Here is a 25,849-nt window from a genome sequence, read left to right on the forward strand (position 1 = left end):
AAAACTATACTATAAACTTGTATTTCGTTCTTCGGATCAAATCGAGGTCGAATCAAAGCTACTTCAGTGTGGACGCGTCGGAGGTCGAATCTAAACTTTTCTCGGCGGTGGTGGCCTAATGCGTCGCGCCGCAGGGCGGCTAGATTGACCGTGGTGCATCTCGAGATGTTCGACCGGACCGGAGTAGGGTGGTCCAAAGCTTAGTTGTGATCCGCATCGGAAGATTTGTCCGGTTGACGTCACACTGGGTAGCATTAGAATAGGATTTCGCGTAGCTAATGGTTGACCCGCGAATATGGTCCGGTGGGACTCCGAACACTGGAGCACTTGTCCCTCGGAAAATGATACAAACTTCTTCACGCGGTTCGTCTTGGAGATCACCATCGCACCAGTTACTCCAACACCTTGCTAGAACTTCTTGTCTGCTCAATATTCCGAAATCGACTGATCAAATTCCACCTTCCCGTTTTGCTCCTCAAAACTCCTCTCCAGACTACCACCATCTTCATTTTCTTTCATCTCTCTTCATCCCGGATTTCGTGTTTAGACATATAAATTTTGTTCCCCTTTTCTAACCCCATCTAGTACTCCATTGGGGGACAAACATTGGAAATATATGACAAATTTGAATGTAATTTCATATTGTTGCAGGGGTTCCCAAATTATTTTTTCTTAAACAATACCAACATTTTTTCTTACATCTTAATTATTCTAACATTTATCTTTATAGCGAATTTTATTATTATTATTCTTACTTTAAGCAAAACAACTATCAAATATAAATACAAAAACAAAACAAACATTTAAGATTATACTTGGCTTCTCATTGTTGCCGTTATTGTCGGTAACAAAGCCCACAACCATGTTAGCTTGTTTGAACGTGATTGACCACCCATAGTCGCTACTCCCGCAACAATGAACCCCCATATGATCATTTGTATGAAAATCCGTTTTAATATCGAATGTAATAAATAATACTAATGATTAGATATTTTCAATTTATAGGCTACGTTGTGCGTATAGGTGGAAAAAGTCCGTTGCTTCAAGAAGTGCGAGGATTAATAGAAAACCGCAAGTATGACTTCTGGGTTACAGCATCCACTTCAAAAGGAGAAGGAGAAGCCACTACTGTGATATCACAAACCACCAGTACCAGAGCACCGGCAAAAATAGCATCTTTTTCTCAAACAATCAAAGCGGCCGTTAGATCCACAATTTCTTTGGAGTGCATTGCCGTTGGTAATCCGACGCCAAGAACACGATGGATCACGAACGACCAGCCTGTAACTTTTAGTCCATACTATGCAATTTCCCAAGGATTTTTAAAAATTCATAGTGTGGAATCCAATCTCTCCGGAAATTATACATGTTCAGCGAAAAATCTTTTCGGAGATGATGAGATATCGTATACGCTCATAGTATTACAAACGCCGAATATAACGCTTCTGTCCAAACAATATGCTTCTCATGACAGCATTGGTATCATATGGGAAATCGCAAATGACAGCGGAGCGCCCATACAGGGCTACAATCTGTTCTATAGACCAACAAGCGGAAACTGGATAAGTATTCCAATTTCATCCGATCAAAACTCACACATTTTAAATGGGCTGAAATGTGGTTCACAGTATATTTTCAAGATGAATGCCCATAACAAAGTTGGTTTAGGACCTTCAACCGATGAACTTATTGTTTGGACAAAGGGGAAGGGTAAGTTATCTTATAAACATCTAATGAATGACAACAATTTCACTCATTTGATGCTTGAACGGAGTCATTTACATAACATACGTACATTTCTGGCGTTCGGTTTGAATAGGTTCTAAGTTTGCTGTGATTCCTATGTAAATTCGACAGAATTTTTTTAGTCAACAATAAATAGTACGCCATAATGTTTAGTTAGCGGCTGCTCCCATTCTTGATCAAGCACCCCAGATCACGTTCTCCTTGCACTTTTCATCTACTTGTACTGGATATGTAGCGAACACCAATTTTGCAGAGTTGCTACCGGGCATTCTTAAGATATGCCTTGCTTACCGTGTACTTTCGGCTTTTATCAGTTTTCAGAAGCAACGGGTTCGCGGTAGAGAGCAGCGAGCTCGTTGTTCATCGTTCGCCGAACACCTCCACAGATCATCTTTTCCTCTGTTCGTGACATAACTCACTACGACCAATATTTCAGTAACAAATTTTGAAAACGACGTATAAACAATGCTACACCATTGATTATACGTCGTTTTCAAAATTTGTGACTGATTTGATCTATTGTGGTAAATCCCGTGTCCTTTGTATAGAGCGTGTTTTGGAACACCTTGTCGTCCGCCTAAAATCTGCACTAAATCCTTTCACTTACTCTTCCAATAAGTAAATTTCTAATGGTGAAAATCAAGTGGTAGTCAGTTGCTATCCATCTCTCTGCTAGTCAACACGCGTTCGATTCTTGTGTGCTTTATTTCGTTTTCTGCAATCATGCCAGTGACAAGAAAAAAATGTATTGTGTTGGACATATCAGTCCTTCCGAAGCGACCCAGTATTGCCGATATTAAACAGTTTTCGGATTGTATACTGAAGCTGGATATGACGATGGTGAAGAGCATCCAGATCAACATCGTCAGGATCGTGGTTTATTTGGTCATGCACGGCGAAGAAGCAGCTGCCACACTTGCTTCGAGCCACCAATGGACTACCCGCTTGGTGCTCACCCACAGTTGATCAGCAGGAGTAAATCCATTTTATTTTGTATGGTGAAAAGCATCTAAATTTGAATTACTTGAAATAGAAAGCTTTTACTGAAAAAAATATTTGGTAGGCTTAATAGTAGTCACCATTGTACACAACCACTACCAAATATTTTTTCGAATAATGTATTCCACTTCGATAAATTTGCCTTTAGATGCTATTCGCCGTACAATATTTTTGCGATTTACTTTTAGCGATTTTTCGCGCATAGAAGCTAGCGCCACATTGGTCGATGCGGAGAGTAGGAAAACAGCCGATGTAGTTAATTCATTGAAACACTACATGTGGTTTGAAGGAAAGCCGGTCACAATGGACTACCCGCTTTGCGCGCAGCCACAGTTGATCAGCAGGAGTAAATCAATTTAATTTTGTATGGCGAAATGCATCTAAACTTGAACTACTTGAAATACAAAGCTTTTACCGAAAAAATATTTGGTAGGCTTAATAGTGGTCACCATTGTGCACAACCACTGCCAAATATTTTTTCGAATAATGTGTTCCACTTTGAAGAATTTGCCTTTAGAAGGTATTCGCCACAAATGCACATTAAAATTGTGAGAATATTCACAAGTTAAAATCGGAACATGCAACAGAAAAATAAAACTGGTAACAACTATTAAAGTTGAATTAAAGTGGGAAGTGGCACCACTATGGTTGATTTACGATTATACCAGTTGCTTGCCACTTTAATTCAACTTTAATGGGTTATGTAGGGCAACGGATGCCAATATAAGCGCTTTATATATGTAATTCGTACAGCTTCAACAGCATGGGTAGGTAGTGTCAAGCTGTTGTAGTCTGCGCGTCTGTACAACAATCAAACTCAATTCCTCTCCAAAGGCCGTTTCAAGCATCAATTGAAGCCATAATGTGTTGTTCTATTGTTAAATTAGGAAATTTGTACATTCGCATTAGGGTAATTTTCCAATGGACTACCCGCTTGGCGCACACCCACAGTTGATCAGCAGGAGTAAATCCATTTCATTTTGTATGATGAAAAGCATCTAAACTTGAATTACTTGAAATAGAAAGCTTTTGCTGATAAAATATTTGGTAGGCTTAATAGTAGTCACCATTGTGCACAACCACTACCAAATATTTTTTCCGAATAATGTATTCCACTTCGATAAATTTGCCTTTAGATGCTATTCGCCATACAATATTTTTGCGATTTACTTTTAGCGATTTTTCGCGCATAGAAGCTAGCGCCACATTGGTCGATGCGGAGAGTAGGAAAACAGCCGATGTAATTAATTCATTGTTGCACGGCTAAAAATTCGCCAATTGTTGCACACCTCATAAGAATAACATGGAGTGTGCAATAATAGGCGAGTTTGCAACAATTGGAAAATTACCCTAATAGTTCAAAACTAGTTTCATTTAAAAATTCAAATTTCTTTCAGCGCCGCAAATACCCGAGGAGAATGATTTAATATCAACTAATTCTACGTGTCTCAATTTAAAACTCAGTTCTTGGTATAATGGTGGATGCTCTATATCACATTTTTCCATCGAGTATCGTCGATTGCATACTCCTTTCTGGACAACAGTTTCTTCTGATATATCAGGGGTAGAACGGGGCAACGAAAACATTTCATTCTGTGATTTCGCACCTGGTACATGGTATGAACTAAAGATTACATCTAACAATGATGCTGGAGAAACATCGGCACAGTTCAATTTCGCAACAACTACATTAGCAGGAGACAAAATACCGCCACCAGAGTATCCAACAATAGCAATCGACACCGAAGTGAATACATCCCATACGAACGATGATTTTCAATGGATTCAAACAAGTGTCGCAATCTTAACCTTGGGTTCGATGGCAGTCGCAGGGTGAGTAAAATTTTAAGACGCTAGTATATACCCAAGCAACCAAAAGTTCGGATAAAATAGCATGTTTGGGCTTAATCAGCTATTCAAAGGTATATGAATAGCATTCTATTCAGCTCACTTTTTAAGTAATTAACCGAACTTCAGTTCACAAAAAGTACACTTGTGTCGCTGAAAGGAACGCTATTCAGCTTAAAAATAAACTTCGAAAAAATGAAAAAAAAAATGTTTAGTCCTCAAAAGTATTTTATTATTAAGAACCATTAGTTCATGTGGAATCCAAATTGACTAATACCTTGAAATAATGATGTTTTTTACTTACTGAGATTTGAACTCGGGATCTCCTCGTTGAAAGTCGGTGCCTAACCACTACTCCATGTATGTGTTGTTATGCACTGTGGGATTTTACTCAATGTGCTGATATCATATAGTAGAGCTCAATCAGGTTCGCGTGTGAACTTTCTCTGAACTTGGAATAGTTAATTTGAAGTCGAAAGTTCGAAAGAAGTTCACGTGGAACTTCTTGTGAACTTACGCAGTTTGACATTTTCAGTTTGTTGTGGTTCGCAGTGCAAAGCAATAAATTAAGGCCAGTGTATCGACTTCAAGAAAAGATTATAAGTTTTCAGCTTGGTTTTCAGTGAATACGATTGCGTCGATTACCGGTGCGCTGCAGTGACAAGTGAGACGGGTGTGAAAACATCCAGCAAAGCTGGAAAATTTTTGTGCGCAGCCGAAAAACCCCCGGTGGTATCCTGGGGGGAACAGTTTTCCGCTGCGTGGGCAGCCTTTGATCCACACAATACGGATCCTTTGCGTTGATTGCAAGTAAGTACGTTCAAATATTATAGTGGAACAAAGTGTACTTGTGGAATTAACACAAGCTGTGGCTGCTGGGCTCGATTTTCGAGTGATTTAATTGAATGAGAACTTCTCCCCGGCCCCGCTGTCGCCGAAGTTCAAGTGAAGTTCACTTTTGGTACGGTTAATATTTATCCGAACTTTCAGTAGTAAGTTCAAAACAAGTTCGAAACAAGTTCGGAACAGATGATTTCAAGTTGTTGGAATATGTTCAAATGAACTATATTTGAATTTTAAAGGCACGCAAAAGTTCAACATGAGTTCGGTTAATATTTGATTGAACTCTGTTTTAAAGTTCAACATAAGTTCTTTTTGAACCTTTTTTCGACTTTAATGTCGTTTTGAAGAGAAGTCAAAAGCTTGTACATGTACTTCCAAGTTCATAAACAATACAAGAGTAACTTTTTGGAGAATTAAGTTCAACGAAACCTGGAATTGAACCGAACTTGAACTTCTGAGTTCGTTCTTCAAGTGGAATCCGAACTTTTGGTTGCTTGGGATATTAACCCTTCAGCGCGCGCGCTGTTGTCAAAAGTACAACACTACCAAAAAACCTCGCTTTTCGTATACAGCGCGAGCGCGGTGCAGTTTCGGTTGCTTGATGGCGCGCGTCCTGGAAGGTTAAATACAAAATGATTCGTGTTGTATCTCATCCATTGATTCAAGGTAATCTGATCTATGTGTTTTTCCGGATTAACATTCGCTTTCTTCACATCGTGCTCTACATATGTAGGTCAACAAATAACTTGTAAGGTGAAACGAAGGCCATTACACTCAGGAAAATGGATTACTCGCAGGGAGTGCGTTCAATGTTGGTCAGCAGGAGTAAAATAATTTTATTTTGTATGGCAAAAAGCATCTAAACTCGAATTTCTCAAAATGAAAAGCTTTTATCGAAAAAATATTTGGTACTCACCAAACCGGTCATCATTGTGCACAACCGCTACCAAATATTTTTTCGAATAATGTGTTCCACTTCGAGAAATACGCCTTTAGATGCTATTCGCCATACAATATTTTACTTTTAGCGATATTTCGCGCATAGAAGCTAGCGCCACATTGGTCGATGCGGAGAGTAGGAAAACAGCCGAAGCATTTAATTCATTGCCTCATACTTAATGGCAAATATCCATGTGCCAAACCACATCCAAAGTATATGCAACCAATACCCGATTACGCAGGCAAATTACCACATGAATAGTATGTGCTCTAAATTGTATGAGTCGCTGCTGTATGGTGCCTCATCAAAAGTATGAGTCGCACTAATGGAAAACATTTGTTTACCCCCATTGCAAAAATCCATGTCCCGGACACATAGAAGGAATGAAGATTTTTTTCCCAGTGTACGTTGAATAATCTACGAATAGAATGGTCCGCGAATCGCAATGGACTACCCGCTTTGCGCGCAGCCACAGTTGATCAGCAGGAGTAAATTAATTTAATTTTGTATTGTCGGGCCGCCACCAAACCGGACTTCGCACAATCAAGTCGCGACGCGACCCAACTCCCGACGTTTTTTAATCATGTCAAAAGTAGTGCGCATCCTTCACGTTGTTGTCAGCAACACAGCGCACTAGATGCGAAACAGTTGCGACACTTGTGGACCAAGAAAATGGCAATTTTTGATTGAATGTCGATCTTGATTCCAACCGGATAGACAATATGGCGAAATGCATCTAAACTTGAATTACTTGAAATACAATGCTTTTCCCGAAAAAATATTTGGTAGGCTTAACAGTGGTCACCATCGTGCACAACCACTACCAAATATTTTTTCGAATAATGTATTCCACTTCGATAAATTTGCCTTTAGATGCTATTCGCCATACAATATTTTTGCGATTTACTTTTAGCGATTTTTCGCGCATAGAAGCTAGCGCCACATTCGTCAATGCAGAGAGTAGGAAAACAGCCTAAGCATTTAATTCATTCGCGACTACGAAGGTAAAAGAGATTCCAACTCTTTGTCGCTCTAATGAAAAACCTCGTAAGGAACTGTCAGAATGTGCGTGAAAAAAAAGCAAAAAATATTTACCTCTCGTTTTTTCTCACGTAAACCTTCACGCACATTCGACAACTTCGTAGTCGCGAATTCAGTTAGGCCAAAAGCTAGTCTTACAGTTAACCTTCATCCAGCCAACGTATATTTTCCACCTTCGGAAAAGCACAAAAATGGTCATAACTTTTTTGTTTCTCGATGGATTTTGATGAAATTTTCACAACTTCCCGAAAAACTCTTCTCGCTTATGATGCCGGGGACATGGGTGCCTAGTCCACATGGTTCCGGAGTTATTCCGGATTGTATTGGGGTACCAAAATTGACCACATACTTTGCGCAACGTATATCTCAAGATCCCGATGAGGTAGAAGTATAGTGTCTTCGGCTAACTTATTCAGTAGGTTAAGAACTAACTGGCAACGGCGACTTTGGTTCGCGATTTGGCCGTTAGGCGGCGCCAGTGTCAAAAATGTTCAAACCCCCATATCTCAGAAACCTGATAAGATAGAATTGTGCTGTCTTCGGCAAAATTCTTCAGCAATCTCAGAACTATCTGATAGTAAAGTCTTTGGTTCGGGATTTATCCGCTAGGTGGCGCATTGTGTCTGAAAAATTCAAATAGGTATATCTCGATACCCTGATGAGGTACAAGCATGCCGTTTTCAGCAAAGTTGTTCAGCACGCTAGAACTATCTGGCAGTGGCGTCTTTGGTTCGAGAATCGTCCGCTAGGTGGCGCCAGGGTAAAAAATCATCAAACTTCTATATCTCAGAATCCTGATAAGATAGAATAATGCCGTCTTCAACAAAGGTCTTCAGCAAGCTAAAACTGTCTGATAGTTGAGTTTTTGATTCATGATTTATTCGCTAGGTTATTCGTTACACCGTCCTTGACCCCCTGCAGACAAATTTTGTCACCCCACAATATTGCTACATTTTTTGTTCCGGGAATTTCTAGAGGATTGTTTATAGGAATATCTCCGGGAATTCTTCCGGAAATTTTTCCAGGATTTCCTCTAAACCCACATCAGGAACTCCTGCGGAAATTTCCCCAGGAATTCTTCTGGGAATATCTCCAGGAGTTCTCCAGGGATTCCCCTGGATTTCCTGAGCAAATTTTCCAAGGAATGCCTCCATGATTTCCTATGGGAATTACTCCATGAATTGCTTCGGGATTTTCCTCAGGAATTCTTTCAAGAATTTCTCCAGGCTGGATTTCTCCGAGAACTTTTCCAGGAGTTCCTCCAGGAATATCTCCGAGAATGTCACCGGTAATTCCTTCGGGAATTTCTTCAGGAAATCCGCCAGGAATTGCTTCGGAATTTTTTTTAAGAAATTGTCCGGGAAATCCTCCAGAAATTATTCCAGGAATTTCTCCGCAAATTCCCTTAGAAATTCCTCCGGGAATTTCTTCAGGAAAACTTCCGGTTTTTTTTCAAAAAAAAAATCCTCTGGGAACTTCTCCAGAAAGTCTCCCGTGTTTTTTTTTTCTTTCAGAAAACCCTCTGAGAATTTCTCCAGGAATTCCTCTGGGAATTCCTCTAGGAATTCCTCCTTTGTTTTCTCCAGGAATTCCGCAGGGAATTTCCTCGGGAATTCCTCCAGGAATGTCTCTGGAAATTCTCTCTAGAATTTCTCCAGAGATTCCACTAGGAATTTCTTCAGGAAATTCTTCCAAAATTTTACCTGGGATTCCTCTAGGCATTTCTTTACGACTCCTTCCAGGATTTTCTCCGGCAATTCTTCTAAGACTCCCATCACCAATTCCTCCGGTGATTCCTTCAGCAATTTCTCCAGGACCTTTTCCGGGATTATTTCCAGGAATTCTTTCGGGTATTTCTCCAGGAGTTCTCCCGAGGATTCCTCCAGGAGTTCCCTCAGGGGATTCCTCCAGGAATTCCCTCAGGGGATTCCTCCACAGATTCTTCCAGGAATTACCTTCGGGGAATCCCCCAGGAAGGAGGATTCCCTGAAGAATTTTCCAGAGGAATTCCTGGATAAATTACTGGAGAAATTGCTAGAGAAATTTCCTGAGGAATTGCTAGAGAAATTTCCTGAGGAATTCCTGGAGGAAATCCTTGCGGGATTCTCAGGGGAATACTTGGTGAAATTCCCAGATTATTTCCTGAGAAAATCCTAAAGATTTCCTTTAAAAATTCCCGGAGGAATTTCACAAGAGTCCCCGGAGGAATTACTAAAAAAATTCTTGAAGGATTTCCTGGAAGATTTCCAGAAGAAATTCCCGAAACTATTCTTGGAGAAATTCCCGGAGGAATTACAGGATAAATTCCCGGAGGTATTCGTAAAGGAAGTCCTAGAGGAATTAAGGGAGAAATTCTCGAGAGTTTTGTGAACAAAAAAAAACACTGAAGACTTCCTGAAGAGATTCTTCGAGAAATTCCCAGAGGCTTTTCTTGAAAAAAAAACGACAGTTTTCCTTAGAAAATTTCCGGATATATTCCTGGAGAAACTCCTGGAAAAATTCCTGGAGAAATTCCTAGAGAAATTCTTGGAGGAATTCCTATAGAACATCTCGGAGGAATTCCTGAAGAAACTCTCGGAGGAGTTCATGGAGAAATTTCAGGAGGCACTCATGGACGAATTTCTGGGGAAATTCTCAGTGAAATTTCTGGAGAAAATTTTGGAAAAAAGTCCCAAGGAATTCCTGGAAAAAATCCCAGGAGAATTCCTGCATAAATTGCCGAAGGAACTTCTGAAGGAGATCCTGATGGGAGTCCTAGATGTAATCCTGGGGATATTTCCGGAGGAAGCCCTGGAGGAATTTCTGGAGGATGTCCTAGAAGAATTCCCGGAAGATTTCCTGAAGAACTTCCTGGAGGAAGTTGTTGAGGAATTCCCAGTGGAATTCATGGATCAATTCCCGGACGAGTTCCTGTACAAAATCCCGGAGACATTCCCGGATGAAGAAACGGAGCAAAAGAAGTAATATTGTAGGGCGACAAATTATGTCTGCAGGGGGTCAAAGACGGTGTTAAAGTATTGCCTCTTGTATCACCGTACTCGACCGTCTACTATTCTGCCAAATGGCTTTTAGCTTGCTGAACAACTATGCTGAAAATGGAATACTTCTTGTTCATTAGGGTGTTCATACAAATATTTTCTCAATACTTGACGGAACCTATCGAATAATATCAGAACCTCAGAACCAAGGATACCAGATACGTCTTACTTTCGGAACAATGGACGTTCTCCGATTTTTGAGATAAAATTGTTTGAATATTTTGTTTGCTGGTGTCACCTAGCGTCGCCATTGCCGAATAGATCTCAACTTGCCGAACAATTTTACTGAAAACGCCATGCTTTTGGCTTATTACAGTATCAAGATAAACGTGTTTAAATATAATACACAAGGTGCCACCTAGCGAATAAATCATGAATCAAATACTCAACTATCACCAGTTTTTAGCTTGCTGAAGACCTTTGTTGAAGACGGCATCATTCTATCTTATCAGGATTCTGATATACAGAAGTTTGATGATTTTTTACCGTGGCGCCACCTAGCGGACGAATCTCGAACCAAAGACGCCACTGCCAGATAGTTCTTAGCGTGCTGAACAACTTTGCCGAAAACGGCATGCTTGTACCTCATCAGGGTATCGAAATATACCTATTTGAATGTTTCAGACACAAAGCGCCACCTAGCGGATAAATCCCAAACCAAAGACTTTACTATCAGATAGTTCTGAGCTTGCTGAAGAATTATGCCGAAGACAGCACAATCCTATCTTATCAGGTTTCTGAGATATGAGGGTTTGAACATTTTTGACACTGGCGCCGCCTAGCGGCCGAATTGCGAACCAAAGTCGTCGTTGCCAGTTAGTTCTTAACCTGCTGAATAAGTTCGCCGAAGACACTATACTTCTACCTCATCGGGATCTTGAGATTTACGTTGCGCAAAGTATGTGGCCAATTTTGGTACCCCAATACAATCCGGAATAACTCCGGAACCATGTGGACCAGGCACCCATGTCCCCGGCATCATAAGCGAGAAGAGTTTTTCGGGAAGTTGTGAAAATTTCATCAAAATCCATCGAGAAACAAAAAAGTTATGACAATTTTTGTACTTTTCCGAAGGTGGAAAATGTACGTTGGCTGGATGAAGGTTAAACTAGAAAGAACAGCATATGTTTAAAAGAAGAAAAAAATTACTATTTAAAACTATATTTTTCTACAGTGAGACTACTCTTTCTAGTTTCACTGTATATTTTTTGCGCAGAGACTGCTGATGCTGCAATAGTAAATTTTTCCTTCTTTTAATAGGCTGTTCTTTCTAGTTTGGTTGGCAGTAACTGTTCATTATGACAAAATCATAAAGCAATATGAGTATTGTAGAAGTAGTATCTAATTATTGAAAAATCTAACATTGTTTGTACAGACAGTTCATTATTTGTTATGTGGTTTTATTAGCAATTATCGGTGAGAAATAACGGGAACAGCTTATTTCGCGTGACGCGTTTCGACCTACTATTCTTCGGTCATCATCAGACGTCTAAAATATTATACATTTATTTAATACATTGATTCAAGTACAAATACAATACAATTTACATATCACAAAAACTTACATTCAGCTGGAATCACCCCTTCAACTTCGTCAGTTATATAAAACTAATTTTCAACACCTATCTCATGCCTACTTTTACCAATTTTGCTGTTTCACTCATTCTCTCATACTCGCAGTTTTTCTCTCACGGCTGTCTTCTCAACTGAGCTAAAAGCCCGTTGTAGGCCGAGTTGAAGTTCCCACACTCACTCGATCCATCGTCGCCTTGATCAATCGTATCAGTTTATCCGGGAATCCGTATTCGTGCATAGTCTGCCATAGCTGTTCTCGATCGATTGTTTCATACGCCGATTTGAAATCGATGAACAAGTGATGTGTGGGCACGTTGTATTCGCGGCATTTCTGCAACACCTGGCGGATGGCGAACATCTGGTCCGTTGTAGCGCATTCACCCATAAATCCAACCTGATATTGCCCCACGAACTCTCTTGCAATCGGTTATAGACGGCGGCATAAAATTTGAGAGAGTATCTTGTAGGCAGCGCTCAGTAGTGTGATCGCGCGGTAGGTCCCACAATCCAACTTGTCGCCCTTTTTGTAGATGGGACACACGATACCTTCCATCCATTCCTCCGGTAATACTTCTTCCTCCCAAATCTTGGTAATGACCCAATGTAGTGCTCTCACCAGTGCTTCTCCACCGTATTTTAGAAGCTCGCTTGGCAGTTGATCTGCTCCAGCTGCTTTGTTGTTTTTCAACCGGCCAACCTCTTCCTCAATCTCTTGGAGGTCAGGGGCCGGAAGTCTTTCGTCCTGTGCACATACTCCTAGATCTGTTACCACGCCACCTTCGATACTTGCAACGTCGCCATTGAGGTGCTCATCGTAATGCTGCCGCCACCTCTCGAGCACCTCACGCTCGCTCATGAGAATATTCCCGTGATTATCTCGGCACATGTCGGCTTGTGGCACAAAGCCTCTGCGCGAGCGGTTCAGCTTCTCGTAGAACTTTCGTGTATCCTTAGCGCGGTATAGCTCTTCCATCGCTTCGCGATCTCGTTCTTCCTGCTGGCGCTTCTTCATCCGGAAGACTGAGTTCTGCCTGTTCCGCGCCTGTTTGTAACGTGCCTCATTCGCTCTCGTACGGTGTTGCAGCATTCTCGCCCATGCTGCATTCTTCTCGTTTTTCAACTGTTCACATTCGCCGTCGTACCTGTCGTTTCTGTGATTCGGAGTCGCGAAGCCTAGTGCTGTAGCCGAGGTACTACCTATGGCGGATCGGATGTCCCTCCAGTCATCTTCAAGTGTAGCTGCGCCAAGCTGCTCTTCCGTTGGTAGGGCCACTGCTTACTGCTGCGCGTAATCTTGAGCCTTTTTCTACGTTACGCAGCTGCTCGATGTTGAGCCGCGGCGTTCGACTTCGACGCGTGGTGATAACTGTCGAAAGTTTTGAGCACATGCATACAGCGACTAAGTACACGCAGAAAAAAGCATGGTAAAATCAAAAATATTTCAGGTAAACTCAAGTAAATTGTCAATTTGTTCTGGCAACGAAAATAAAACTGTTTGGAGCAAATCGAACGTCACATTTGAAGCAAATTCAATCCATTTTTGAAACAAACATGTATCTTCTGACTGGTTATGTTAGAAACAAATGTAAACATTTTTGTTTTTTTGTGGCAGGTCGGCCCTACGGAAATATTTGTTTTCCAATTAAATTTACAAAATTATTTCCTTCTCTTGGAAAATCCACTTCCCGCGTGGCACTTTCAATGCCAACATCATGTAGATAACATACGCTCTCGAAATCAATGAGACTTCGTGGAAACTTTTGGTGCAACTTGCCTTTTTTGCAAGAGGAAATCTTGTTTGGTGATGCAGCTGGAACTTGAGAGTTTTGTTTATGTTCTCGACGGCGGAACGGGGGCTCTTCAATGGGTATTGTAGGAATCAATATGTAATTGAGTTTGTTTTAAAAACTAATATTTTAGTTTTAAATATTTTATCAGTTTACCGAATAAACATGAATATTTTTGTTTCAAACGAACGAAATTTGTCTCCGTGTAGTGATCCGAATCTATATTCGCACTGCGGTATGTGCGGACATTGGTTATATCCGAGAAGAATTTACCGTCGATTAGAACGTGGTCGATTTGATTTTCTGATTGTTGGTCGGGTGATCTCCAGGTGGCTTTGTGGATATCTTTGCGGGGAAAGAAGGTGATTCGGACTACCATACCACGGGAGGCTGCAAAGTTTACGCATCGCTGGCCGTTATCATTCGATACGGCGTGCAGGCTGTTTCGCCCGATTACCGGTCTGTACATTGCCTCCCTTCCTACCTGCGCGTTCATGTCGCCGACAACGATTTTCACGTCACGCGGCGAGCAACCATCGTATGTTTGCTCTAACTGCGTGTAGAACGCTTCTTTCTCGTCATCAGGTCTCCCTTTGTGTGGGCAGTGGTAGTGCTGCTGTAGTTGAAGTAACGGCCCTTAACTCTCAACAGGCACATCCTTGCGTTGATCGGTTGCAGCCCGATCACACGTTGTCGCATCTTGCCCAACACTATAAATCCTGTTCCCAGTTCATTGGTGGTGCCACAACTTTGGTAGAAGGTAGCCGCTCGATGCCCGCTTTTCCACACTTTCTGTCCAGTCCAACAAAGTTCCTGCAACGCCACGATGTCGAAGTTGCGGGGATGTAGTTCGTCGTAGATTATCCTGTCACATCCTGCGAAACCTAGTGACTTGCAATTCCATGTTCCAAGTTTCCAATCGTAGTCCTTATTTTGCCACGTGGGTCTTTGCCGATTGTATCGAGTCGTATTTTCTCCTATGTTATTCGCAATGGGGATTTTTACGGGTGGCTTATTGGGCCTACGCCAACACTGCTGTCTCGCCGGAGGGCCATCGTGCCAGTTCTGTTTAACGTCCCAACCAACACTGGGACGACCACGCTGATTGGGCTACCACCTTGAATCTAGCTGGGCGTGGTGCAGCGTTTCTTACTCAGCCGCTGAATGCCAGAACAGACGCTGTTTAAGCCGCACCTCCTTGGTGAACAAACGCTCGAATCGTACCTCCTCAATCTAGCTGAAGTCAGAAGGACAACAGTGCCCAGGCTGCACTACCAGCTAAGAACACAACTCTTAGCTGGCGGTCTTTGTCATCGCTTGACCCGCGGAAGAATGAGATAGGAACTTGTGAGGAACAGAGCTATTTTGGACGCTCTCCTTATCGACTCACCGTTTTGCAGCCCAATAATATTCATTACCGTGTCCTTTTTTCCGTGTAAATTGCATTTTGTGTAAATAATGTCGTTTTCGTTTTTGCGGTGGTGCTACACCGGTGTAGCACTTTTGCACCGAAAGTGTTCGTTTTTGATTTTCGTGCTACACCGGTGCAGCACTTTTTCTGCACCGCGCATGATAGTGTAGCACTCAAAAAATCGGGAGTGTAGCAGGTGCACACCGTGTCCACCAATCAGCGTTTGCAAAGTTGTCAATATTTTGGTGTTTATACACGCACACCAATGCAACTGCACCGAAAATGTTCGTTTATTCAGCGACAAGTGTAGCACGAAACGGTGTAGCACTGCCGCAAAAACGAAAACGACATAATATTATGCGTGTTACACGACCGATCTGACAGTGAAGGACCAAACATAAATTACGTAATTGAGTACCGTGATTTCGGGTGAAATTGATCACTTTTCACAGTTTTTGGCTTGTAATTTTTGAATAGTTATCGATATGGTCAAACTCAAAGCTTTAAAACAAGTACGACCACGGATTTCACCAGTCAACGAGGTTGGAACTTTTACTGCAAATCATTTTAAAATAAAAATCAGAAATTTTAATTTCGGGGTGAAATTGATCACTCAGTGATATGTCTTTGGCAGGGAGTGCGTTCAATGTTGCTCAACAGGAGTAAAATCATTTTATTTTGTATGGCGAAAAGCATCTAAGCTCGAATTTCTCGAAATGAAAAGCTTTTACCGAAAAAATATTTGGTAGGCACCAAACCGTTCATCATTGTGCACAACCGCTACCAAATATTTTTTCGAATAATGTGTTTCACTTCGAGAAATACGCGATTAGGTGCTATTCGCCATACAATATTTTTGCGATTTATTCCATGTGCGATACAGCTACGGTAACAAAAGTTTGAAAATCGCCAAACACGCAGTTCGGAAAATATTAAATTTAATACAGAAATATGTGACTTATTATATGTCAAACATGTAAACTCATCATTCAAACCCTTGAGCCAGATGATAATCATTTTCTACAAATGAATTAAATGCTTTGGCTGTTTTCCTACTCTCCGCATCGACCAATGTGGCGCCAGCTTCTATGCGCGAAAAATCGCTTGAAGTAAATCGCAAAAATATTGTATGGCGAATAGCATCTAAAGGCGTATTTCTCGAAGTGGAACACAATATTTGAAAAAATATTTGGTAGCGGTTGTGCACAATGATGACCGGTTCGGTGCCTACCAAGTATATTTTCGGTAAAAGCTTTTGATTTCGAGAAATTCGAGTTTAGATGCTTTTCGCCATACAAAATAAAATTATTTTACTCCTGCTGATCAACATTGAACGCACTCTCTGCGGGTTATCCATTGTTTTAAGTTCAAAGCTTTATTTTTGACAAATAAAAATTGCCCGCACGTCGATCAATTTCACCCCACTGATCAATTTCACCCGACATCACGGTACCGAGGACGGTCACCGAAATATCATTATTGGTGCATTTTTATAACAGAATCATACAACATAATGGATTAAATGCTTTGGCTGTTTTCCTACTCTCCGCATCGACCAATGAGGCGCTAGCTTCTATGCGCGAAAAATCGCTAAAAGTAAATCGCAAAAATATTGTATGGCGAATAGCATCTAAAGGTGTATTTCTCGAAGTGGAACACATTATTCGAAAAAATATTTTGTAGCGGTTGTGCACAATGATGACCGGTTTGGTGCCTACCAAATATTTTTTTGATAAAATCTTTTCATTTCGAGAAATTCGAGTTTAGATGCTTTTCGCCATACAAAATAAAATGTTTTTACTCCTGCTGACCAGCATTGAACGCACTCCCTGCCGGTAATCCATTGGTTACTCAAATTTATGGACCACCACCACCCCCCCCCCCCCCCCCCTAGGTTAGAGCCATCTTGGATTTTTCAAAAACTTTTTTTTCACCATGTGGGCAAACACCGATAATTTTTTGCATCAAATGGATTACCCGCAGGGAGTGCGTTCAATGTTGGTCAGCAGGAGTAAAAACATTTTATTTTGTTTGGCGAAAAGTATCTAAACTCGAATTTCTCGAGATGAGAAGCTTTTACCGAAAAAATATTTGGTAGGCACCAAACCGGTCATTATTGTGCACAACCGTTACCTAATATTTTTACAAATATTGCGTTCCACTTCGAGAAATATGCCTTTAGATGCTATTCGCCATACAATATTTTTAAAATTTACTTTTAGCTATTTTTCGCGCATAGAAGCTAGCGCCACATTGGTCAATGCGGAGAGTAGGCAAACAGCCAAAGCATTTAATTCAATGGACTACCCGCTTTGCGCGCAGCCACAGTTGATCAGCAGGAGTAAATCAATTTAATTATGTATGGCGAAATGCATCTAAACTTGAATTACTTGAAATAAAAAGCTTTCCCCGAAAAAATATTTGGTAGGCTTAATAGTGGTCACCATTGTGCACAACCACTACCAAATATTTTTTCGAATAATGTGTTCCACTTTGAAGAATTTGCCTTTAGATGGTATTCGCCATACAATATTTTTGCGATTTACTTTTAGCGATTTTTCGCGCATAGAAGCTAGCGCCACATTGGTCGATGCGGAGAGTAGGAAAACAGCCGATGCAGGTAATGGACTACCCGCTTTGCGCGCAGCCACAGTTGATCAGCAGGAGTAAATCAATTTAATTTTGTATGGCGAAATGCATCTAAACTCGAATTACTTGAAATAGAAAGCTTTTCCCGAAAAAATATTTGGTAGCCTTGATAGCGGTCACCATTGTGCACAACCACTACCAAATATTTTTTCGAATAATGTATTCCACTTCGATAAATTTGCCTTTAGATGCTATTCGTCATACAATATTTTTGCGATTTACTTTTAGCGATTTTTCGCGCATAGAAGCTAGCGCCACATTGGTCGATGCGGAGAGTAGGAAAACAGCCGATGTAGTTAATTCATTAATTCATTTTGAAACACCACTGTTACTTCGGTTCGTCGGTGCTATCACTACTGCGGTAAAGAGAAATAGACGTAATTCTTAGAAGAAATTCACTAAAACCGCAGACAGACGTTCAAGTTTGACTCAGCAGCTTGTGTAAAAAAACATGGCCGCCACAAATTGCCAAGTGGCAATCAGCGAACAGATGGCGTTAGCGACGTTCATATTCAACAGCTGCCTCACATGTGCGTTGCGACCAAAAACTGTCACCGCGGTCGTCTTCCGTCCGGATGGCGGGATAAGACCGCACGTGTTGCACGCTGATAATGTTTCCACATAATGGACTACCCGCTTTGCGCGCAGCCACAGTTGATCAGCAGGAGTAAATCAATTTAATTTTGTATGGCGAAATGCATCTAAACTTGAATTACTTGAAATACAAAGCTTTTCCCGAAAAAATATTTGGTAGGGTTAATAGTGATCACCATTATGCACAACCACTACCAAATATTTTTTCGAATAATGTATTCCACTTCTTTAAATTTGCCTTTAGATGCTATTCGCCATACAATATTTTTGCGATTTACTTTTAGCGATTTTTCGTGCATAGAAGCTAGCGCCACATTGGTCGATGCGGAGAGTAGGAAAACAGCCGATGTAGGTAATTAATTACCTGCATCGGCTGTTTTCCTACTCTCCGCATCGACCAATGTGGCGCTAGCTTCTATGCGCGAAAAATCGCTAAAAGTAAATCGCAAAAATATTGTATGGCGAATACCATCTAAAGGCAAATTCATCAAAGTGGAACACATTATTCGAAAAAATATTTGGTAGTGGTTGTGCACAATGGTGACCACTTTTAAGCCTACCAAATATTTTTTCGGGAAAAGCTTTGTATTTCAAGTAATTCAAGTTTAGATGCATTTCGCCATACAAAATTAAATTGATTTACTCCTGCTGATCAACTGTGGCTGCGCGCAAAGCGGGTAGTCCATTCATTTGTGCCGAGTAAATGACTTTTATTTAATGTCTAAAATCTTTTACACAAACTAGCGCAGGACTCTTGTAAACTATGTTACACAATATTACTTTTATTTTACATAGATTTGCTTGAATAAAACTGCATTTGGATGAACTTCACTCGCATTGGAAAATCTTTGTGAATGTGACGCAAATGAGGAATGATTTTGACAGTGTTTGTTTTGATTTTATTTCTCGGTGGGTGGTGAATTGGGCGGTAAGTAAGCGGCTGGAAGCACGTGGTTTCTCAAACTGTCAACTGCACTGTGGCAATCGGTTGCCTAGGTGTCGCTAGTGAAAATTTACATAGAAAATTTGAATAAATTTGTTCGAGCTAGAACGTCTGTCTGCGCTAAAACTTTTGCCCTATGTCTTTTTTATGGACAGACTGCCACCTATGAATTAAATGCTTTGACTGTTTTCCTACTCTCCGCATCGACCAATATGGCGCTAGCTTCTATGCGCGAAAGACCGCTGAAGGTAAATCGCAAAAATATTGTATGGCGAATAGCATCTAATGGTGTATTTTTCGAAGTGAAACACATTATTTGAAAAAATATTAGGTAGCGGTTGTGCACAATGATGACCGGTTTGTGCCTACCAAATATTTTTTCGGTAAAAGCTTTTCATTTCGAGAAATTCGAGTTAAGATGCTTTTCGCCATATAAAATTAAATGATTTTACTCCTGTTGAGCAACATTGAACGCACTCCCTGCCGGTAATCCATTGGTAGTACCGTGCAAGATACTGTCGATCATGATAGATTGCGATTGGATCAGGGGTGAACTAAAACCTTGGACAGACTGGTGGTATTCGTACCATGGGACAATTATCTTGAAATGAGTTTCATACTGATAATTGTCTTCATTCAAGATAGCCTTGAAATAATTTTCTTGACAACTTGTACCATGGTACGAACACCACCAGTGTGTCCCAGGCCTAAATCAGCTATATGTTGAATAAATTTAAATAAATAATTAATTTAATAATGACCTTCATAATTGCAGGTTTATTCTAATTAGATACAAAAGAATGTATTGCTTTGCAAATACAAGAAACAGCATAAGTGAGCTATCTAGCAATGCAAATCAGAAGGATGAATGCGAATACGTACGAAACCAGCAAGTGTACAGTTCATCACCAGTCAAAATTATTGACAAGGAAGACAGCTCAGAAATGTACGAAATATCACCTTATGCCACTTTCAATGATAACAACGAACGAATTTTGAAAACTAGATCTCGCGACAGAACACCATCCTCTATAGATTATTCTCTGCACTTTCGTACATTTGGGCACCCTGAAAGTGAACTGAATGCAACTGCATATCCTTTACTTGAGTGTACGGGATTCGGAAATGCCAAGGAAAAGACGAGCTGGCACAAGAAAACGTATAGTGCAGGTAGGTGTAGTATAATGTACCAAAATTTGTGAAGTATTTGTGTGATAGAAATAACCTTAAGATTCACCACAGAGAACATACATCCAAGCGCTAGCTTCTATGCGCAAAAAATCGCTAAAAGTAAATCGCAAATACATTGTATGGCGAATAGCATCTAAAGGCAAATTTATCGAAGTGCAATACATTATTCGAAAAAATATTTGGTTGTGGTTGTGCACAATGGTGACCACTATTAGGCCTACCAAATATTTTTTCAGGAAAAGCTATCTATTTCAAGTAATTCAAGTTTAGATGCTTTTCACCATATAGTCGAGGCGGTAAACGCACGGGTATTCAGCATGACCATGCTGAGGGTGACGGGTTCGATTCCCGGTCGGTCCAGGATCTTTTCGTAAAGGAAATTTCCTTGACTTCCTTGGGCATAGAGTATCTTCGTGCCTGCCACACGATATACACATGCAAAATGGTCATTGGCAGAGGAAGCTCTCAGTTAATAACTGTGGAAGTGCTCATAGAACACTAAGCTGAGAAGCAGGCTTTGTCCCAGTGAGGACGTTACGCCAAGAAGAAGAAGAAGATGCTTTTCACCATACAAAATAAAATGGATTTACTCCTGCTGATCAACTGTGGGTGTGCGCCAAGCGGGTAGTCCATTATTAAATCAAATTACGATTATACTGGTATAATCTTAAATCAATCGCATAATGGACTACCCGCTTGGCGCACACCCACAGTTGATCAGCAGGAGTAAATCCATTTTATTTTGTATGGTGAAAAGCATCTAAACTTAAATTACTTGAAATAGAAAGCTTTTACTGAAAAAATATTTGGTAGGCTTAATAGTAGTCACCATTGTACACAACCACTACCAAATATTTTTTTGAATAATGTATTCCACTTCGATAAATTTGCCTTTAGATGCTATTCGCCATACAATATTTTTGCGGTTTACTTTTAGCAATGGACTACCCGCTTGGCGCACACCCACAGTTGATTGGCAGGAGTAAATCCATTTTATTTTGTATGGTGAAAAGCATCTAAACTTGAATTACTCAAAATAGAAAGCTTTTACTGAAAAAATATTTGGTAGGCTTAATACACTGCGGCCACTTTCTATAGCCGCACCCACGATTTCACACTTCTAGCAATGGACTACCCGCTTTGCGCGCAGCCACAGTTGATCAGCAGGAGTAAATCAATTTAATTTTGTATGGCGAAATGCATCTAAACTTGAATTACTTGAAATACAAAGCTTTTCCCGAAAAAATATTTGGTAGGCTTAATAGTGGTCACCATTGTGCACAACCACTACCAAATATTTTTTCGAATAATGTGTTCCACTTCGATAAATTTGCCTTTAGATGCTATTCGCCATACAATATTTTTGCGATTTACTTTTAGCGATTTTTCGCGCATAGAAGCTAGCGCCACATTGGTCGATGCGGAGAGTAGGAAAACAGCCGATGCAGGTAATTAATTTCTACGATTCAATCGATATGTGGAACGATGTGTATCAACTAGTGTTTGTAAAATATATGATTTACATGAATAAGTTTTGTAAATTATTTGTTTGTTAAGCGAAAAACACGTTATTTTTTATAATTTGGGCGACCATTTTCTATAGCCGCACTACGGGGTTTTCTTCGGTTATCTGATTTTTCATAAGAAATAATTTGATCAAACTGTCTCAAATCACACAATTAAGCTAAATCAAAATAAAACTAACGAAAAGCAGTGAAAAAATCAACCAATTAGTTTTCTTAGTACAAAAAACTACATAATTTTCACTATTTTTACTTAAAAGTTCTCTTAAATACCAAAAACAATATTTTATGTTGGCAAATATATTTTATTGCTTCCTATCGGCAATATTTCTTTGAAACATGATTTCTTGTTTGCTTTCTATAAGATTTGAAGCTGTAATACCAATTTTACAACTGCTTTTCTGGAACTTTAGAATTAAATTTAGCCTAATATTTGCGTTATTTTGATAAATACGCTATACTTATGACAATATATCACTGAAAATTCAACTAAACAGTCGCTAATGGTCCTCATGAATACAGATTTAATTAATTCTAATGGATAAAAGAGCTTAATTTTGCGCCAGCGCTTCACAAAATTTTGCCCAATTTTACAATTTATGATATAAAATCAACCGGAACTACAGGAAGACTACAATCATAACCCCTTCCTTCTCCTTTGCCCTAAAATCAACAGGAACATCTATATTTGAAATCTTTTGATAGAAAAACATCATTTTTACTTTATCAAATAGCGTCAAATTGATGAAAAGTTGGATAAAAGCTGTTATTACAAATCGTCTTCATAATTAAAAATATTCATCTTATGTTTAAATGGTAGCGAAGACAATGCTGACCTTCACAGTTTAGTTTGATGAATTCCCGAAGTTTCTTCATTATGTATTGATGTTGTATACGATGTCTTTTCCAAGTTTCATCCGGATTGATACACAAAAACTTATGAATTTTCCATTTAAAAGCTTTAAAAATCGATTTTTTCACAATTTAATTAGGTTTATGAAGGTTATACGCAAAAAATTGAAACCGGAAGTTTAATGCAATGATTGTTTTGATCCAATAGCATTTATACTTGAGCATTAGTTTGAGTTTTTTTTAGTTTTTTGGGATATCTTTAATAACTTTTCAATAAAACATCAGTTTACCAATTCTGCGTCCTATTTCTCGAATCAAAAGACCTTGTAACTTAAATATTTCGTGAAACTTCTTTGGTTTGGTCTGAATAAGCTTTATTTGGTCTAATAAAGCAGTTATAATTAGCATACTTTATGATAAAGCAGCTGATCTTAGGAATACCCAAAGTGCGGCTATAGAAAATGGTCGCCCAAATTGTTGAAAAACTGTATTTTTGATATGGAAAACTTACACATGAAGAAAGTTATGCTTGCAAATATCATATTTTGCAATAACTAGCAGATGCATATTGTTTTCCATATCGATTGTATCTTAGATATTGCTAGACATGTGAAACTGAGGGTGCGGCTATAGAAAGTGGTCGCAGTGTAGTACCCAACTAACATTTTTGCTGCATAAGACCTTATTCAACCACTTTTTCATAAGCGTTTGTTCTATAAGCTCTTATGCAGCTACTTTTGTTAGTTGGGTAGTCACCATTGTGCACAACCGCTACCAAATATTTTTTCGAATAATGTATTCCACTTCAATAAATTTGCCTTTAGATGCTATTCGCCATACAATATTTTTGCGATTTACTTTTAGCGATTTTTCGCGCATAGAAGCTAGCGCCACATTGGTCGATGCGGAGAGTAGGAAAACAGCCAAAGCATTTAATGGACTACCCGCTTTGTGCGCAGCCACAGTTGATCAGCAGGAGTAAATCAATTTAATTTTGTATGGCGAAATGCATCTAAACTTGAATTACTTGAAATACAAAGCTTTTCCCGAAAAAATATTTGGTAGGCTTAATAGTGGTCACTATTGTGCACAACCACTACCAAATATTTTTTCGAATAATGCGTTCTACTTTGAAGAATTTGACTTTAGATGGTATTCACCATACACTATTTTTGCGATTTACTTTTAGCGATTTTTCGCGCATAGAAGCTAGCGCCACATTGGTCGATGCGGAGAGTAGGAAAACAGCCGATGTAGTTAATTCATTCATCAGCCAAATCATTTTCTGTGATGTCCCAGTTCAGATCAGATTTGAATGAATCTAATTTTTAATTATTCTTATTTCCTCTCTCAAATTATGTATACAAGTTGATACAATAAATTACCTGCAGGGAGTGCGTTCAATGTTGGTCAGCAGGAGTAAAATTATTTTATTTGGTATGGCAAAAAGCATCTAAACTCGAATTTCTCGAAATGAAAAGCTTTTACCGAAAAAATATTTGGTAGGCATCAAAGCGCTTATCATTGTGCACAACCGCTACCAAATATTTTTCCGAATAATGTGCTCCACTGCGTGAAACACGCCTTTAGATGCTATTCGCCATACAATATTTTTGCGATTTACTTTTAGCGATTTTTTCACGCATAGAAGCTAGCGCCACATTGGTCGATGCGGAGAGTAGGAAAACAGCCAAAGCATTTAATTCATTGAACTGATATTTTTATGTTTTACAGGAGATTCTTCAATGAACATGCCCACTAGCTCCGGACATAAGCATTCAAGATACGACGATAAATACCACTCAAGATGTGGGAGTAAAACACCAGCTCCTAGCAACATGTCGGAGTCGGATAGCAACAGTCCAGTCAACGAATTTTCAAGAGCACCTACTTTTAGAATGCCAGAAAAGTCACCACGATTTCAAAGTAATTTATGAGAATAAATGCTGACTAATCCATGGATTAATCCAAGCATCACATTTAATCACTATCCGAAATAAACCCAAACCCCCCACTACGTGTTATTTTCCTTTAGGGGCAAGACAGATCTAGCGAGAGAAAATCTGTGTTCGAAGAGATGTTCAGAATGAATGGACTACCCGCTTGGCGCACGCCCACAGTTGATCAGCAGGAGTAAATCCATTTTATTTTGTATGGTGGAAAGCATCTACACCGTGTCCAATAAGTTCTCATACAAATCAAATTCAATGGATTACCCGCAGGGAGTGCGTACAATGTTGTTCAGCAGGAGTAAAATAATTTTATTTTGTATGGCAAAAAGCATCTAAACTCGAATTTCTCGAAATGAAAAGCTTTTACCGAAAAAATATTTGGTAGGCACCAAAACGGTCATTATTGTGCACAACCGCTACCTAATATTTTTACAAATATTGCGTTTCACTTCGAGAAATATGCCCTTAGATGCTATTCGCCATACAATATTTTTGCGATTTACTTTTAGCTATTTTTCGCGCATAGAAGCTGGCGCCACATTGGTCGATGCGGAGAGTAGGAAAACAGCCAAAGCATTTAATTCATTATTTTCACATCAGTAATTAGGATTTTCAAATTAAATTTATTTATTGGAATGCCAACTAACATACATCAAATACAGCATATGTTTTGGAACTAACTGTCCTTTATCCTTCTCTGTTGATCGCTTATGTGTCGTAAGTCCATTTCAGCTGGCACGCACGCCATTTCATTGATATTTCGTCGTATTTTAACGAGTAATGGTTTTAAGTTGAAACAAATTAGGTTCCTGTCCTCCCCATTGCTAGTAGCAACTATGACCAGAAGAGGAAAAATATAAAATGCTGTATTTATAAAGTATGAAGCCGTTTTATTTTGTATAAAATAAAACGTAAAT

At 39.7% G+C, this 25,849-nt stretch overlaps 1 protein-coding gene across 12 annotated transcripts in view; it reads left to right on the top strand.

Annotated features, from left to right (window-relative positions):
• LOC109415006 (cell adhesion molecule Dscam2) overlaps positions 1–25,007 on the top strand; it is a 200,053-nt gene extending 175,046 nt beyond the window's left edge. For 5 of the 12 annotated variants that reach the window (XM_062851900.1, XM_062851898.1, XM_062851899.1 and 2 more), the window contains 4 exons: positions 1,006–1,710; positions 4,143–4,578; positions 20,190–20,584; positions 24,715–25,006. In XM_062851900.1, coding sequence (XP_062707884.1) covers positions 1,006–1,710; positions 4,143–4,578; positions 20,190–20,584; positions 24,715–24,917 — 1,739 coding nt within the window. In that variant the 3' untranslated portion in view covers positions 24,918–25,006. Of the gene's footprint in view, positions 1–1,005; positions 1,711–4,142; positions 4,579–20,189; positions 20,585–24,714 lie in introns of all 12 variants that reach the window. The other 7 variants (XM_062851904.1, XM_062851908.1, XM_062851903.1 and 4 more) reach the window with 6 other exon arrangements.
• Positions 25,008–25,849: the final 842 nt, after the last annotated feature.

The sequence above is a fragment of the Aedes albopictus genome, chromosome 2 (assembly GCF_035046485.1).
Source record: "Aedes albopictus strain Foshan chromosome 2, AalbF5, whole genome shotgun sequence".
NCBI classification, from domain to species: domain Eukaryota; kingdom Metazoa; phylum Arthropoda; class Insecta; order Diptera; family Culicidae; genus Aedes; species Aedes albopictus.